Source organism: Bombus terrestris, chromosome 7, assembly GCF_910591885.1.
Source record: "Bombus terrestris chromosome 7, iyBomTerr1.2, whole genome shotgun sequence".
NCBI classification, from domain to species: domain Eukaryota; kingdom Metazoa; phylum Arthropoda; class Insecta; order Hymenoptera; family Apidae; genus Bombus; species Bombus terrestris.
In genome coordinates, this window is record NC_063275.1 from 18,806,373 (window position 1) to 18,821,822 (window position 15,450).

Genomic DNA, 15,450 nt, shown 5'->3' on the forward strand with positions numbered 1-15,450 from the left:
GAGATATCAATAACATTAATGGGGAATTATTTGAAAGGCAAATTAAAAACTTACTAATAGTTTGTTTTTAGCAAATATATTTTTCAGGAAAACGTGCCATCATTTTCGAAGTTCGTGCTTTTACTGCAAATTTCATATTGTTAAGTATTTAGTCGTTAAAATATTGAAATTATAAGTCGATTTTAATCCCTTGTATTATTCTAACGGGTAATTTAACATTTAACATCATTTTCTTGGAAATGAATATTTCAATAAATTATTTCATCGAAGTTGATTTAATTTCCATGGAGAGCATATCGAATCCACTGATTTTGCATGTAAACTTATCAAGTTTAACATACGATGTTTCGTCTGCCCTTTCGATATACTATAAAACCTTGAAATAATCTAATGTTTAATAATTAATCATTCGTTCTAACAAACTCTTCATTTGTTTATTCTAAAAAATTCATACCTCTAAACATTTGTAAGAATTATCTTCGCGTGTGACTATATTTTTCATGAAGGGAACGACAATAATTGTGTACGTCTTATTGCAAAAAGAGGAAATTCGAATAAGTGATCGATAATCGTATTATGAGATTGAAAATCAGTTTAGCTGTAAAATACCGGTGTAAACCGATGAATAATTGAGGATTGCAGTTTGGCGTGAAAATCAATTCTAGTTGAATAGACTGTTTTGCCTTCGTTTCTATGCTGTTCCGTTCGATGCATACAGATTATTTTATCAATATTATTCATCGAAGAGGATTAAACTAGCGAGCGAAGGTGGAAAGGAAAAAAATAAATAAATAGCTTCGCTTTTACTTCATTTAACGCTTATCAATTGGCGGCGTTTGACGAGGGAATTTTCGAAGGGCGGCGTTGAATAAAATTTTCAATTTCAACTGATGAATTGAATTGGAAAACGAGACAATAAAGGAAGTTTAATTTTTTGTGAAAAAGTTCATTGATAATACCGCGATTGAAATTTCCAAGTTATTCATTTATTGGATAACGTATCATACACCTATCGATGACTTTTTAATTTAATTGAAATTCAATATGTTGCGGCACGTAAAAAAAGATATTTCACGATATCGAGAATGATTTTTATGCCCCTTCTTTTTGATTGGATCAACATTTTTTTTACTCAAAAGTTTATTACGTTATTAATTAGCAATCGCTTCATTGCATAAGAAAATGGAAAATGGTAATTATACATTTATCCATAAAATACAAGATATAACATAAATCTCTGCTATAAAATTTAATTCTCCATGGTGTAATGTTCACTTACGCGTAGTTAATTCTGCATCGATAGAAAAAATATTCTGCGAAATAAAAAAATAAAATTCATTTATAAAATGGATTAAGTAATACGTGATAAACACTCGTCAATTATATTTATTTGAAAAAGGTATGCGATACAAATGGATCGAAATATCTGACTCGTTGAAGAATACGATGTTATCAAGTGGAATTACAACATTAATAAATTAATACAATTCTCGTATCTGAAAACAAAAGCAGTTTATTTATATTAAAATGTATAATAACATGAAATACATTGGAATTACACATCGCGTGTTTCCTCTTTCAAGAAATTTACGATCTACATAAATTTAAAAAATTCCTCTTTTATTACGAAATATGATATTATCGATTAAAATATCTAGGAGTCTCATTGTAAACTCGTATTGGAAAACAATTATTGTAAATATATGTACTTTAGTAAATTTTCCAAACAAGACTAAGATTTAAATGCGTGCCCAAATAATTTCTCATTCGTTATAAAATATTAATGTAATGATCCATAAAATTTGAACAATTCGAGAAATTTATACAATTTATTTGTATTAAATAAATACCAAGTAAAAATATCTACCATCTTATTTGCTAAATTCATGATTTTATGTACTGCGATTACAATAATTTGGATTATTTGTTGCAAGCATAATTTAATTTAACTCGGGTAAAATATTAATTCTGCCGTAGATGAGATGATAGTATCGATTAAAACGCCACTTCGAAAATTAAGCTTCGACGAGGGAATTTTTTTTCCTATAAATATCTTTCTTTTGAATCTTTAATTTTTATTGAAAAAGCTTTCAAATATTTAACGAACAGTTGTATGATGTATAACAGTAGAGATAATTAATAAGTATCAGAGAACTGTTTTAAATCTTTTGAAACTCTAATAAATAAATTAGGTTTGACATAGAATTAAATATTAGACTTATTACAGATAATTAGTAAAAATTCATTAAAAGACATACAACCAATTTTCTCGCTGACATACACACCATCCACAATTGGTGAACTGAATATTACAGTTGTGCAAATGGAGATATTAAATATTTGAATTTAATCACTGTATTTCAATTCAGAAAAATTGATCCTAAATAAAAGTTGATCTCATCTTGCGTATACAATTATTACAATTATTACAAACGTAAAATTCATTATTTATTATTATGAGATTTTATGAATTAGTTTATGAGAAATATCAATGAACTAACTCGCTATCATCACGATTCTCACCGAGTTAGTTAATGACAATTATTTACGATTGAATCGATTCAACGAATTTCTTCACAATTTTCTTGCAAAACGCACTATATTTTACCAAATGATTACTATCGTGATTACTAAGTGATTGCGGATTTTGTCATTAAGTGATATTGACAAAATCCGCAATCACTTAGTTGCCAACCCAATATAATGAAAAACCTAAAAAAAAACCCTCTTGCGGGGAAAAATAATTAAATTAGAAATTTTCTAACTTCTACAACCTCGAAATCGACGAATCGGCGAAAATCCTCTGATTTCGAAGCGAAGCACGGTCGCTTTAAATACTTAACATCGCGTTTGACGGAGAGTTAAATCGCTCTCCCGGCAAATCCTTCAATTGTCGAATTAACGCGGCACCGAGTACCTTGCGGCCGGGTTTAAGTTACGCTCGTCCTCCGCCTCGACGCATCACAAGTAACGAGATTAGCGACAAACAGGTAAACGCGTTCTGGATTCTAGTTAACGCGTAAATAGGTTACAGCTTCGTGGCATTGCTGCCTTGTTTCATCCTTTCCTCCTTCTTCTCCTTCCAACACGCGTAAACACCACTGTCTAAAATTATTGGACTCTGAACTAAGTCTTTGGGTTTATCGCGTTAAAGGAACTCCTTGCATTCTCCTTTAACTCAAATCTGTCTATTAACCTTCCAAAGGGATGAATGGAAGGTAATATTACACTCGAAGATCATAGAGGAAAAATACGCCAAACGAACAAGAATTTAAAAATCGTTCAAAAAGTTCACTGAGACACATCACACGTGATATAACATCACATAGATCACGCGTTACATTTTCTCACTACGCAATTTAATTTGTTAATCAATGATTAAGTACTCTATCGAGCATCCCCAAAGCCACTGACACCGAAGTCCAAGATAGCGTGGCCTAATCTAAATTCCAACAGGTTCGAATTAAACGGAACCTCAATTCGCTTCAATCGTTAAACAAAGTTGCACGAAAGCTGGCAAAATCGCGGATCTGGGCCATAAAAGTCTCGTTCCAGCCGAGAAGTTATTGGTCGTGTTGCTCGGGTCGTCGCGAGGTGAGCACAAAGAGCGCGGCGCGGAACGACACGACGAAGCTCCTCGGAAACAATAGCGGAAAGAACGCTCTCGCCGGCCATAATTCCCTTTACTTTGTGTTGTGTCACAAAGTGCTGGACGATATAAATGTTTTCATAGGCGGTGAACGAGCCGTCTGTACGACGTTCACGCGAACTTTACACGTCGCGCGTCCAGCCCCCATAAACGTTGATATCGCGACATGACATTTCAGCGATTCAACGGGACAAAATTATTGTGCCCGAGAAATACTAATTTTTATTAGTTTTATGAGATTTTCTACTCTTTGGTTTCACTATATATTTTATTCTACAGTTTACTCTCAATTTTTATATCCTTCGGTTGAATATTAATCAGTTGTCTGCGCCGAATATTCTACCGTGCGATGCACGGTGTTTGACAATGGTTGCCTGGCTGAGAAAAGCTCATAATTTTTATCATTCCACATTATCTAAGTTTCTATATTTTTAAGGAACTACAAATCGAATTGCGATTTATCCGTAACGATTATTTAAGTGGAACGATATCTATAATCTTGTCGTCTTAAAGAATACAGCATAATAGTGCTGATTTCTAATTTAATGTTCCTTATGGTTGTAGAAAGTGACGTTTAAACCGTGTTCGTGCATTATAGATTTTGTACAGTGTTGTACAGTGAACTTAAAAATTGAATTAGAAAGAAAACTGCACGATGTGGCGCTAGATTTTCGCAGAAATCAAAGGATTAAATCAGAACTACATATAAAATAACAGTGAAACTTATACCAATTCGCAGCAATTCGTATAGTTTGGTTTGAAACGGCTAAATTACATTTATGCAAAAATTGATTATTTTTTACTGTTTCGGTCATCAAAAATTTGCAATCTTTCGGTACAAAACTTGCTGGACCAAATATTGTTCGTCGGTTTGCAATTCACACGAACCTTGCAAGCTTCCAACACAGTCCAACACCGTCCAGCTTTGATCGCCAGCTTAAAGCCCGATTCATACCAACGGCCAAACGTACGATCAGATCGCGATAAATCAAAATCGAGGATTTCACCGAGGCGTTCACACCGAAACCACCAGAAACAAACAAATCTCGTCGCAATCTCTCTCATTTTTATTCGCTCGCTCGAAGAAGCAACAATATCGTTTTTCGACTGTACTTTAATAAAAGTCGCGTCAGTTTTAATCCAGCAGGATATTGCATTAAAAATTATTACAAAGAAACGATGGTCCTCGATACATCGAATTAAACGCTCGTCCTTCATGTTCCTTTTCGAATGTTGACCGCGGCCTTTTGATCGCTAACAAACCGACGCCACGGTCAACAGATTTTCATTTGACTTATTACTGTGTGTGCTCTCATTGGATTACGCGTACGTGTAAGCGATTTGGATCGATGGCTGACTCGCCGTGATCTGACCGTACTGTGGTCGCCAGTGTGAATCGAACTTTAATCAAACGATAAAATCAAGATCGTCCTTTTTTTCCCCGTTGGGCCCCGCGATAGAGACCGTTGCCCGTGGAATTAATGTCGGCGTTACTCACGCAGCTATTGACCTCGTTGCGAATCCCTTTTGTCTCGACGATCGCGAGACGCGAGAGGATCGGCCGAGTGTTTTTTAAACGCGGCGCCCGCTGGAAATTCGACGGAACGGAAGTGGATGGCGCGAGGAAAGGGACGCTGGTGTGCGTTGAATATTATTGTGACGGTTGAATTGTGCTTTACGCGGAACGAGTGTTGTGTGGGTAATGGTTGTTAAATTGTGAGGCTGGAATTTTTGTTTTTTTTCTTCTGCTTCTTTTTTTTTTTTTTTTTTTTTTGATTCGTGGATGGATGCGTTTGAATCGAAATGAATGGAGTCAGGGAGGGGACGTTAACGCGCAGTTTAAGTATCTATTGTGTTGTGTTAATAGGAAGATATGAAATGTGTTATTAATGGTGACGTTAATAGAAGGTAATGCGCTGGGTTGAATAATAAGTTCGTTTGCATTTACTAAAAAGAGCATTTAATATCATTATTTTTAGATATCAAAAATTCACAATCAAGAATGTATATATTATTTTGTTTATTTTGTTTTCTGTAAAGTTATTAAATGGTCTATTTAAATTTAAAACTTTCTTTCCATTTGTTTAATAATTTCTTGCGGAAAGAATTTTCTCAAAATTAAATTAAAAGCTAAAAGTTTTCTTTGAACATTCGAAAGTTGCTTTTATTTATGTAGTATAATTAATCGTTCGAAAGAAATGGATTTGAAAAAACAAAATTCTGTTAGTTCAGCAAATTTTTCTCAGTTAATCTATGCGAGTTTGAAATATTGCACATGGTTTTCATTTTGCTTTAAATGCAAAGAAATTTAATTTCGTTTTCTGTATATGCTTCATATTTTTGTAATATATTTAATATTATTAATTTTCGAACTAATATCTATCTTCATATTTCCTCAATACACCACTGACGGTTGAACGAACTTATTATTCAATATTATACTTGTTTCCTAACAGGTATTTTTATAAGGTTGTTTCAGGAGCTGTGAAACTTTCAATTGATATTAGTAAATAGTATTAATAAAAATAAAATCACGTGCCTTTCGTTCTAGTATAGTTAAGACCATTTGAATTTTCGCTCTGCAAGTTGTGAAATTACTTCCTAAAAGAAATATTTATTAAATATATAACGATGTACATGCTAACGCGTATATCAGTGCAGAGTTGTAACATAGTAGCGAAATATCTGTAATCTGACATTTTACCTGCAAGATTTCTCAATTCGATAGAGATTGAATTAGCAAAATGTATTTTAAATGGTCGTCAGCAGAGTAGAAAGATTCGTGATAAGTAGACTGCGGATGTTTCAAACAAAAAAATGTGCAAACTACGTTATAATATGTAAAAGAATCTGCAAGTATCTAAAATAGAATACTCGTGATAATGTTTAATAAGTGAAACAAATCTCTATTCAAATGATGCAACTTCAACTTACAGTAGATTTACCGTAACAGCGAGGGTAATACAGTTTTAAATAATCGTAATCGCTATACACAATGTCCCGGTAATTATGGTACAATCGAGAAAGGGGTGATTGTATGTGAAAAAATGAATAAAATTATTACGTGAAAATATAGAGGAAAAATAGTACAGAAATACATAGAGTAAAATTATCCATTTCATACGACGTCTCCTTTCCAAGAAAATCAAGTTTGTAACATTTTTTCTTTCACGGTTTCGTTTCCAAGACATTCGACTCGTTTGATCAAAAAGTTGCTCGATACATCGATACACGCAAACTTGAGAAATTTTCAAATTTGATATTCTCGAAAACGTGGCTTCAAATAAACGAATGTTATTCCATGTATTTTCTATCTTTTCATGTAGAATCACCGTGAATGAGTATCGACAATAGAATTTACATTCGTGATACATTTTTTCCTCGATGTAACTTGTTTTATTTATACAAAAGTTTTTTCTGAAATGTAAAGTGAGAAGATACGACTATAGTCGACTCGTTTTACAAATTTTAGGAAAGACAAAGGCGGTGCATTCCGACGCAGGCTGCAGCAGAACGTTGCCAGTCGCCTCGTCTTGGAACGGACAGGATGCAAACTGCAATGGCAATAATAATGGGGCTAACAACTTGGTAAAGAGGGAACCATTGGCTTCGGTGCCTTGTCAGGTTGCTGAAGTTTCAACTTCTCTTCATGCTACCACCACTTCCGTGAAAATCGAGCCTGTCCCACCGAAATCAGAAAATGGTAAGTTTTTATCATTGGCGATCAGTGTTAATTAGTATACAGTCACCTGGAAAAGTCTTGGTACATTTCTATCGCAAAAGGGACATCTTTATCGAAGTAAATTATATGTAGTATAATAACATTTTATTTTCTAAGGAAGAATAAACAATGTGTTACAATAAACCATCTTTTTACAGAGATTAAAATTGTCTCAATAAAAAGAAATAATTAAATAAAATAGATCTTATCGTTAGTCGTCTGTCGTTATATTAAATGCATTAATATCGCGATGCATTTTCCTAGTATTTTATTTTTAGAAAAGTAGCTTTTATGTTAGGTGTATAAAGACTTTTGAGAATGGCTGTACATATCTCGTCTTTTGGAATTTTTTAAAGGCATATTTTGATTTGGTACGTGAAATAACAGAATGAAGCGTTACGATAGTGGTTTGAATGATAATATGCATTTGACAAAATGCGTGTACGAATTCTCGTGTGTGGATAGAGAGGTATTTCTGAGCTTTGTTCGTGTAAGATTTGAAAGCGATGAAAGTGAAAAAGGGAACAAGTTATGAGAAATGTATGAGTGACATTCGCTGAATATACGCTGGGGAGTACGAATAGGTTTGACTACACGAATATAGAAGAATTTACATATTTGGTTGGACAAAGCATAGTTTTCATAGTCATCTCAATTTGCTTTAGATAAATGACATTGGTAAAATTATCTATTTTTCTCTAGAACTCGTGAATCATATCTAATTTAACAGTTGGGTAAGTTAATAAAATAAATCAGTAGGAAACAGTTTTATTAAAAAAAATTCTCTTGAAGTTAGAAAACCTCGCGTTTTATACTTCTCACAATTACCATTGAACTAGATGTGACGTTCCTTATCACATTTGTTCAAACATAATTGCTTCATTCGCTAAATTTATCTGTGAAATTTGCGAATTGTCTACTGTCATATCGTCGGTATGTTTGAAACGTGAAGCATCTAAAAAATTGGAAATTTCGAAATATTTCAAGGAAATGACTCTAAACGTGAACTATCTATATTCTGTAATTAATAAAATCGTGCTATTTTATAACCAGAATGTCACAGTTCAAAAACTATTTTAATCTATCTTTTTTTTTAAATAACAAACAATATAATAAACAGTATTTTACTAAATTCCCTTGAAATTGACCCTTAAATTCCCTTAAATTCCCCTACCTCCCATTATCCGAATCGTAAAAGAACAGAATTATTTTCATCGCTAAATGATCAAGTATTTTCTTCGAGTTACTTTTAATTTCCTACAGATTTTACACTTCCTTGTTGCGCCAATTTTCCAACAAATAATATATTATTTTCAAACTATTTTACTTTCTACGAATAACGTTTGTAATTATCGAAGCATAAACTTGAGAAACTAAAATGGCAAGAAAAAGATAAAATAAGAATCAATGAAACACATGCTATCAAATTATACATAACGTAGATACTTTCATGTCGTAGTGCAAAGGGTTAAATGTGGAATTAATCGCAATTAATTTATTTTTTCACTTTGAATTTTTAATTACAAACTTAATAATTTTAATTATCCTTCGGTTATTATTTTACGTCGATTGTCGTTCTGTTTCTACACTTACAGTTGCATTTATTTATTAATATCGTTGGGAATTAGATGAACTGAAAAGAAATTATATTTTTCTTTTACCAATTGTACTAATTTCATATATAAAATAATAATATGATCTATAGTTCGAACAGCAGACTTCTAGAATGACGCAACTTGCGAAGTTGGAAATTTTTTACGCCAGTTTGATCGTTATAATATTACCGGTGATTGATGATACACTGGCGTAGTTTTTAATTGGAGTTTTGGCAAGTTCGCGATGCACAGGTTTTAATGGGTTGTTAGAGGGAACGCAACGAAATCTTTGATTTCGTTTTGCCGTTGGTCGTGAAACTAATTTGAGGGCCGTGAAACGAGTTTCTTGCTCGATATCTGGATTCTGCTTTGCTTAAAGTAATTCCGTAAGGAGTTTCAAATAGAACTGTTCGTTCAATTCGCGTGGAAAGTTTTAGGTCGCTTCAACGCGCTATTGTATCCGCTCGAATTTATACCTCGTTAATTTACTTTGCTACCCTTGCTGCTTTGTTCGTAAAATAATCTATTTGATTTTCACGATTAATATTCGAAGGTGAGAGAGCGTATGAAATATAGCAGATGAATGGATAAAAGGGAACGGAATAAAATTTCAAAGAACGTAGAAGAAAGAGAGTTTAACTAGGCTTATTAATCCAATCCTATTTATTGCAAGTTTCGTTACGTTTTATGTAATATTACATGGTTAAGCGAATTTTGATACAAAGGTAATTTGTAAATAGAAAAGTTACTATTACAGAATTTTTTTATACGTTTACCTGGATGGTTACCTGAAACAGTAATTATGGAAAGAAATTCATTTTTTCAATGCCAAGTTAAAATATTTTTTACAAACCAATATTTTTTCGATTTGAGTAAGTTAATAATTTTTTATAGCGAATATCGAAGTGCATAAAAGAACGTACGATTCTAGTTAAAAGACTGTTAAACAACTTTAGCTGCAATACGGTTATTCCTGCCATATTATAGCCTCATCTATGCTGAACAATTTTCGTTAATAAAGATTTCTCATATTTCCAAAGGCAACAATTTTAAAGAATATTCAACAGCTAATTCTCATCGGACCACCCTGTATATATATTTATATATAAATTATAATGTAATATTTATAACAGAATAGAATTGTGCGAACGTTTATGAAAACCAGTATAATAGTTCCAAAAGGAGATTTTCCTCAGAATTCGTAGTTCCTTCGAACCCTTTTCTTTCTCGAGCTTCCAGGAAAAAGCGATCGGACAGCTGTTGCTGTGCACACGAGGCGTGACGTGGTCGTATCGTAATTAACGATCGTAATTCAAGCTGCGTGTTATCTTTCGAGCGTCTTATCCCGCATGGACGTTTCTCCAAGACATTATTCAATAATCGAAATTAAGATCCACAGGAACGATATCCAGAGCTATTTCGCGTGGGTCTCGGGCGACTAAGGATTCGCGAACGTTGTTAGCGTTATCGATTAGCGCAATTAGGACGGGAATACCTGAGTCGTGTGCCCCTGGCTGGATAATAGCGAGTTTTTATCAATGGCAGAATTTTACTGCGACGCTGTCGGGCATGTAATTAAGCGATTTACATTTGAACGGGAGGTCAGATCGTTTGCACTTATCGGAAAGTTTGCCTCGTCGATTTTCCACTTTTTTCCGCGACATCGCTGCTAAAATGGTCGTGAAAATATTCCTCGTTTCGTGCAAGTGTTGTTTGAATAAGATTTTTTCGTCTTTTCTTTTCCTCCTGCAGGGTTTCACACGGTGAACCGAGCAGAGTGCGAGAGAATTACAAATTTTTAGCGTTCAGGGTTTCGAGGTGGTTTTGGAAATACTAAAAATTGTGTAAAAAAGAAAAGAAGAAAAAAGAAAGAAAGTTCAGCTTTCGATCGATTCTCTCCGAGGTGAATATTTGATGCGACTTGTTCAGAAATTTTATTCGATTCTATGAACATTTGGTATGTTCTCGGAGTTCTCTCTTCTTTTGTTTTATTGGAAATGTTAAAATATTGTCAGTTTCTGACGTAATAAACGAAACTCCACGTATGCCCTCTAAATTGGAAGTTTATTGACATTTAACTAGATTCTGACGTTCATGCATTTATGAAAAATTCAAAGGCACAAAAATACGCCGAACATATATCATAAACGGAAATGTACAAAGTATCCGGAGTATAGTACTGGTATAGTACTAGTATGACATTTTAATGAACGAAACAAATCTCTGTGTGGGTTCCAGTACTCTGATTGTATTCAAGATGATCATCGTAAAATACATAAAATTGCATTTAACCTTTTGAAGCTCAGATTCAACGAAACAAAATTCTATGATGGAGATAAAAAGTGAATAGTTGTTAACAAATGCATTGGCCATTATCGTAATGTAGATATTCTTAAATATACTCTTCAGTTCTTAAATATACTTCGGGAAAATATGAAACGAGAATATAAGCGATGCTTTTCTTCAAGCTTTTAAATTAGCTCAATCAGTAGAACGAGTTCTCTATGGATATAAAGAATCATGGAAAATATTACTATAAGTTGGAATTCATTCAAAATATATGGTATGATCACGCAGGTTAAATATACACGGTTACTAAACTTCGAAGAATTTGCGGATCATTAATAATTTGAGGCACAAGATGATCATCCTTGACGTTCATTAGTAAGAAGATAAATATAAGATACAAACGAAGTATGAAAGTGGAGCATCACGATCGCAACACTAAAATGTAATATCATTCGCGGAAACTGCACGCTTCGCCTTTACAATAAATTGTTAAATGCTAGTTTCGTCGATAAACTCGTAAAAATAAATATTCCTTGAATTTACATACAAGATACAATAATTTAGTCAATAGAGTATGAAATATATTTGCATAATCGCAAAACATAATGACAAAGCAACTTTAAATATAAAGTAGAATGTAAAGTAGTAGAAAATGAAATATTTAGTTATCGCTTGGATTGCTTGGCTTATTACTCTTTCCTACCTAAGTGTACGTTCCAAAGATTTTTATTCCACGAATGGTAATTACTATACTGTAAATATTTATGCGTCTGCGTGAAGTTTAAAGATGCAAAAATGCATAGAATATAGAGGTAACTCACCTCCCCCACACTTTTATATTTCTTCCTAAAGTCTGACTCTTAAAACTTATAATGCTTTAAATTCTTGCGCGAAATGTTCGTAGGCTGATAATATTATCTGTGATATGAAAGGTGAAAGTAAAAGAAAGACAATTTAATTGAATTTCGAAATATATTTTATGTCTGTATTTTATGAAAGTCGTCTCTGGAACATCAGCAAAAGACTCTTAACGAAAATCATAGAAAATCACTCTTTGGTAACATTTTGAGATTAGAAGTAAATAAACGAAGCAGGTTCTTCTATTTATATACGAAAATCACACGCATATTTTTCTTTCACACGATGTGCACTCATCGTGTGCTCTTTATGAGATAAGTCGACGTTGACTTATAATCTTTTTTTCCATTATCTTCTCTTAGGCTGTAGAACCATAATTTTCTTTAATCTCGTAACTTTTAACCTACATGTAATTTACTCATGTTTCTTCACCTGCAAATTTAGTAGATGCAACACATGACACCATTAATAGTTAGATGTATTCGTTGTGATATGGAAAATCATGAGGCGGTCATATTAACATCCTTTCTTTAGATAATACGAAAAAATGTGAAAAAATGTATATAGTATACAATTATATAGTAGAGCCCATAAAGTATTCCAAGTATACTATTAACTATAATGATAAAGAGTGAAGTAATAATAAATAAAAATAATAATGACAATGCGTGGAACAATATTTGGAGGAGAAAGCAAATCTTCCACTTTCCAACCTAGTAATCACAACAATTTAAAGGTCTTAATATATCACTAAGTCATAGATAAATTTTATACAATCGAGAAATAAAATCACGTTTCATTATAAATCGTGTTACAACAATTTTTCTGGACTTTCTTTGCAATTGCTTCTTTTATTCGGTCAATTACAACTTCACAGATTTCTCTCTTAAGAAAATAACAAAACTACGAATTTATAGTTTGTACAGATTCGTATGTATGAAGTTTTAAAGTATATAAATATTTCGAAAGAATATAGAATGGCAAGTTTTAAATTTAAATCGCAAAAAAATCTGCAGAGGATAGAGCCGAGTGTATGTGCATGTATGTGAATAAAAAATTCGTGTCCGTTCAAAGACATGGTATGTGCTTTCGAGAGTGAATATTGATTTTTCAAATTATTTCTTTAATGACACACGCCGGTTGGTTCGTACGATTTAAAAAGAGAAATGACAAGAAATGAAACGCATATATTGGCCAATTAAAATCTTCATTTACATTACCCGCGTAGTATGTCCGGATCAAATGGAATCATGAAAAATCGCGATCAAGCCTTGAAACTTCTAAAATTTTCATTTTCATTTCATTGATGAAAATTTGACGATTACTTTTTGTAGGATTATATCGTTGCATTAGCTAATTCTAAAAATTCTAATAAATTGTATTCTGTTTGCATATAGAAATATGAATTTTTGAGAATATTTCGAACTTTTCTAGAACTCACCATTATACTATTTCTATAGATGTTTGAAATAATACTTCTGTATTTGCATAATATCTGTGTATTTCAAGTTACCATCTTATGTATAATTAATATTTGAAATAATTAAACGTAGAATGTGTGTAATTTTAGGATAAAATAGCATGCGATATTTTTTGATTTTTTTAAATTAGTTATGTATATTTGTAGTGTAATAACGTAGAAAAACAATCTAGACGAATAATCTAGAATTGTGTTATTTTTATGATACCCAACATTTCATCTAACATAATTTACTCTTGATTCTTATAATTACTGATTTTTATATCTTTATTATATCGTATCTTATCTGCTATTACATTATTCATTCGCACAGATTCATTAAGAGATCTTACAGTAGAGATTGGCATAATAATAGTAAAAATTCTTTAAAATATCATGTGAAACATTATTTATTCTTATATTAAAAGATTAAACAAGTAGATACATTTAATAAACTTCAGATTCGCAAATGTCTGCAATATATACAATTGCGTGCGCTATTTTGACTTCAAAGGAATACGAATTTGAAATAATCGTAAGATACATGTTTTCGTACAGAAAATTATTTCTTTGCTGGTAACTTTAACTTTGGTGATAAAACTATAAGAGAGATACGCATAATATTATAAAGAAAAAAAAAAAGAACGCTTACTAGTAAAACAGATGTAAATACATTTACAAAGGAATCGTAGTAAGTAACATTTTTCAATCACCAACATCATCGAATCAATCTCAAGCTGAAACGTCACAATTTTCTCTTACTTTTCTCCGCTTCCGTGCAAATATCAGCGATCAAAGATCTCTAACTGGTTCGCACAAAAAGGCAATCAACCAGCTCCTGTTCTCCATTGGTTCTTAATATTCCGAACTTCTCGAATTTCCGTTCGATCCACGGAAAAGGGCCGTTTCCGGCACGGATTTTATCGCGTCCATACTTTTTAATCGTCATCGTTAGCGTCCCGCGCGAAAATTTCTCTCTATCGATTCTCCCGGCCTATTATCGTTGAATCGTCCTCACAATTGACGAGATTCTTGTTTCACCCTTTACGTAGTTGTCCCCAGGCTATATTTTCCTAATAATTTTTCGTAATAATCGGTACGGCGAAATATCCACGAATTTTTGTATTAATTTCGCCAGCCATCTGCACGTTTGTATAGTAAAGGGTTCGTTGTGTTTATAAATATCTTGTTGATTGATTTCATGTTAAAATGTCTTCGTCTTAGTCTTAGGATACAACGTATAAAGAACGCATCTATCTCTAAGTACTTTTATGTTTTTTCATTTTATTAAAATACACCATTGTAATGTTTCAATTTCTTAAACGCAATATAAGGGAAATTATTTTTTTTCCCAACGTCACAGACTTCTGATACAGAAAAAGAACAGACTGAGTAGTCGCTCAAACGATTAGGATCAAAATTTACCGGCAATCGAAAATTGTTTCCAATGATACTCGCATGAATCACAATTATTATCATAATTGTTATTTATAAATTTGCACGACTATTTTATACACTTATTAAGTATTTTAATTTATTATAGTCTTATGAAAATAAATTTCAAAGAATTATTATTGTATGCAGCATGATGAAAGGAACACGATTCACTTTTATAATTATGAAGAAAAATGTTTCGTACAAGCATATGCAAGAATCCGTGTATTCAAGATCACCTGACAAATCCCTGACCTTACCCTATACTTCATCGTGTATCTCGCGTAGACTCGAATGGACGCGAATGACCGTCATCAACGTTTGTCACTCGAAGCGTGACACAAGATTCTTACGTTAGTATAGTGTCCTTACCTAACGTTTCTCCTTCTTCACGATGATCATAGTCTCTGTGGCCTTCGCGTAATGATCGATACCTACTGTGAAA

At 32.7% G+C, this 15,450-nt stretch overlaps 1 protein-coding gene across 8 annotated transcripts in view; it reads left to right on the top strand.

The window, feature by feature from the left end:
- Positions 1-15,450, top strand: part of LOC100645596 — a 356,587-nt gene that overhangs the window by 270,503 nt on the left and 70,634 nt on the right. For all 8 annotated transcript variants that reach the window (XM_048407495.1, XM_048407498.1, XM_048407500.1 and 5 more), the window contains one exon: positions 7,122-7,352. In XM_048407495.1, the coding sequence (XP_048263452.1) occupies positions 7,122-7,352 (231 nt within the window). The remainder of the gene's footprint in view (positions 1-7,121; positions 7,353-15,450) is intronic.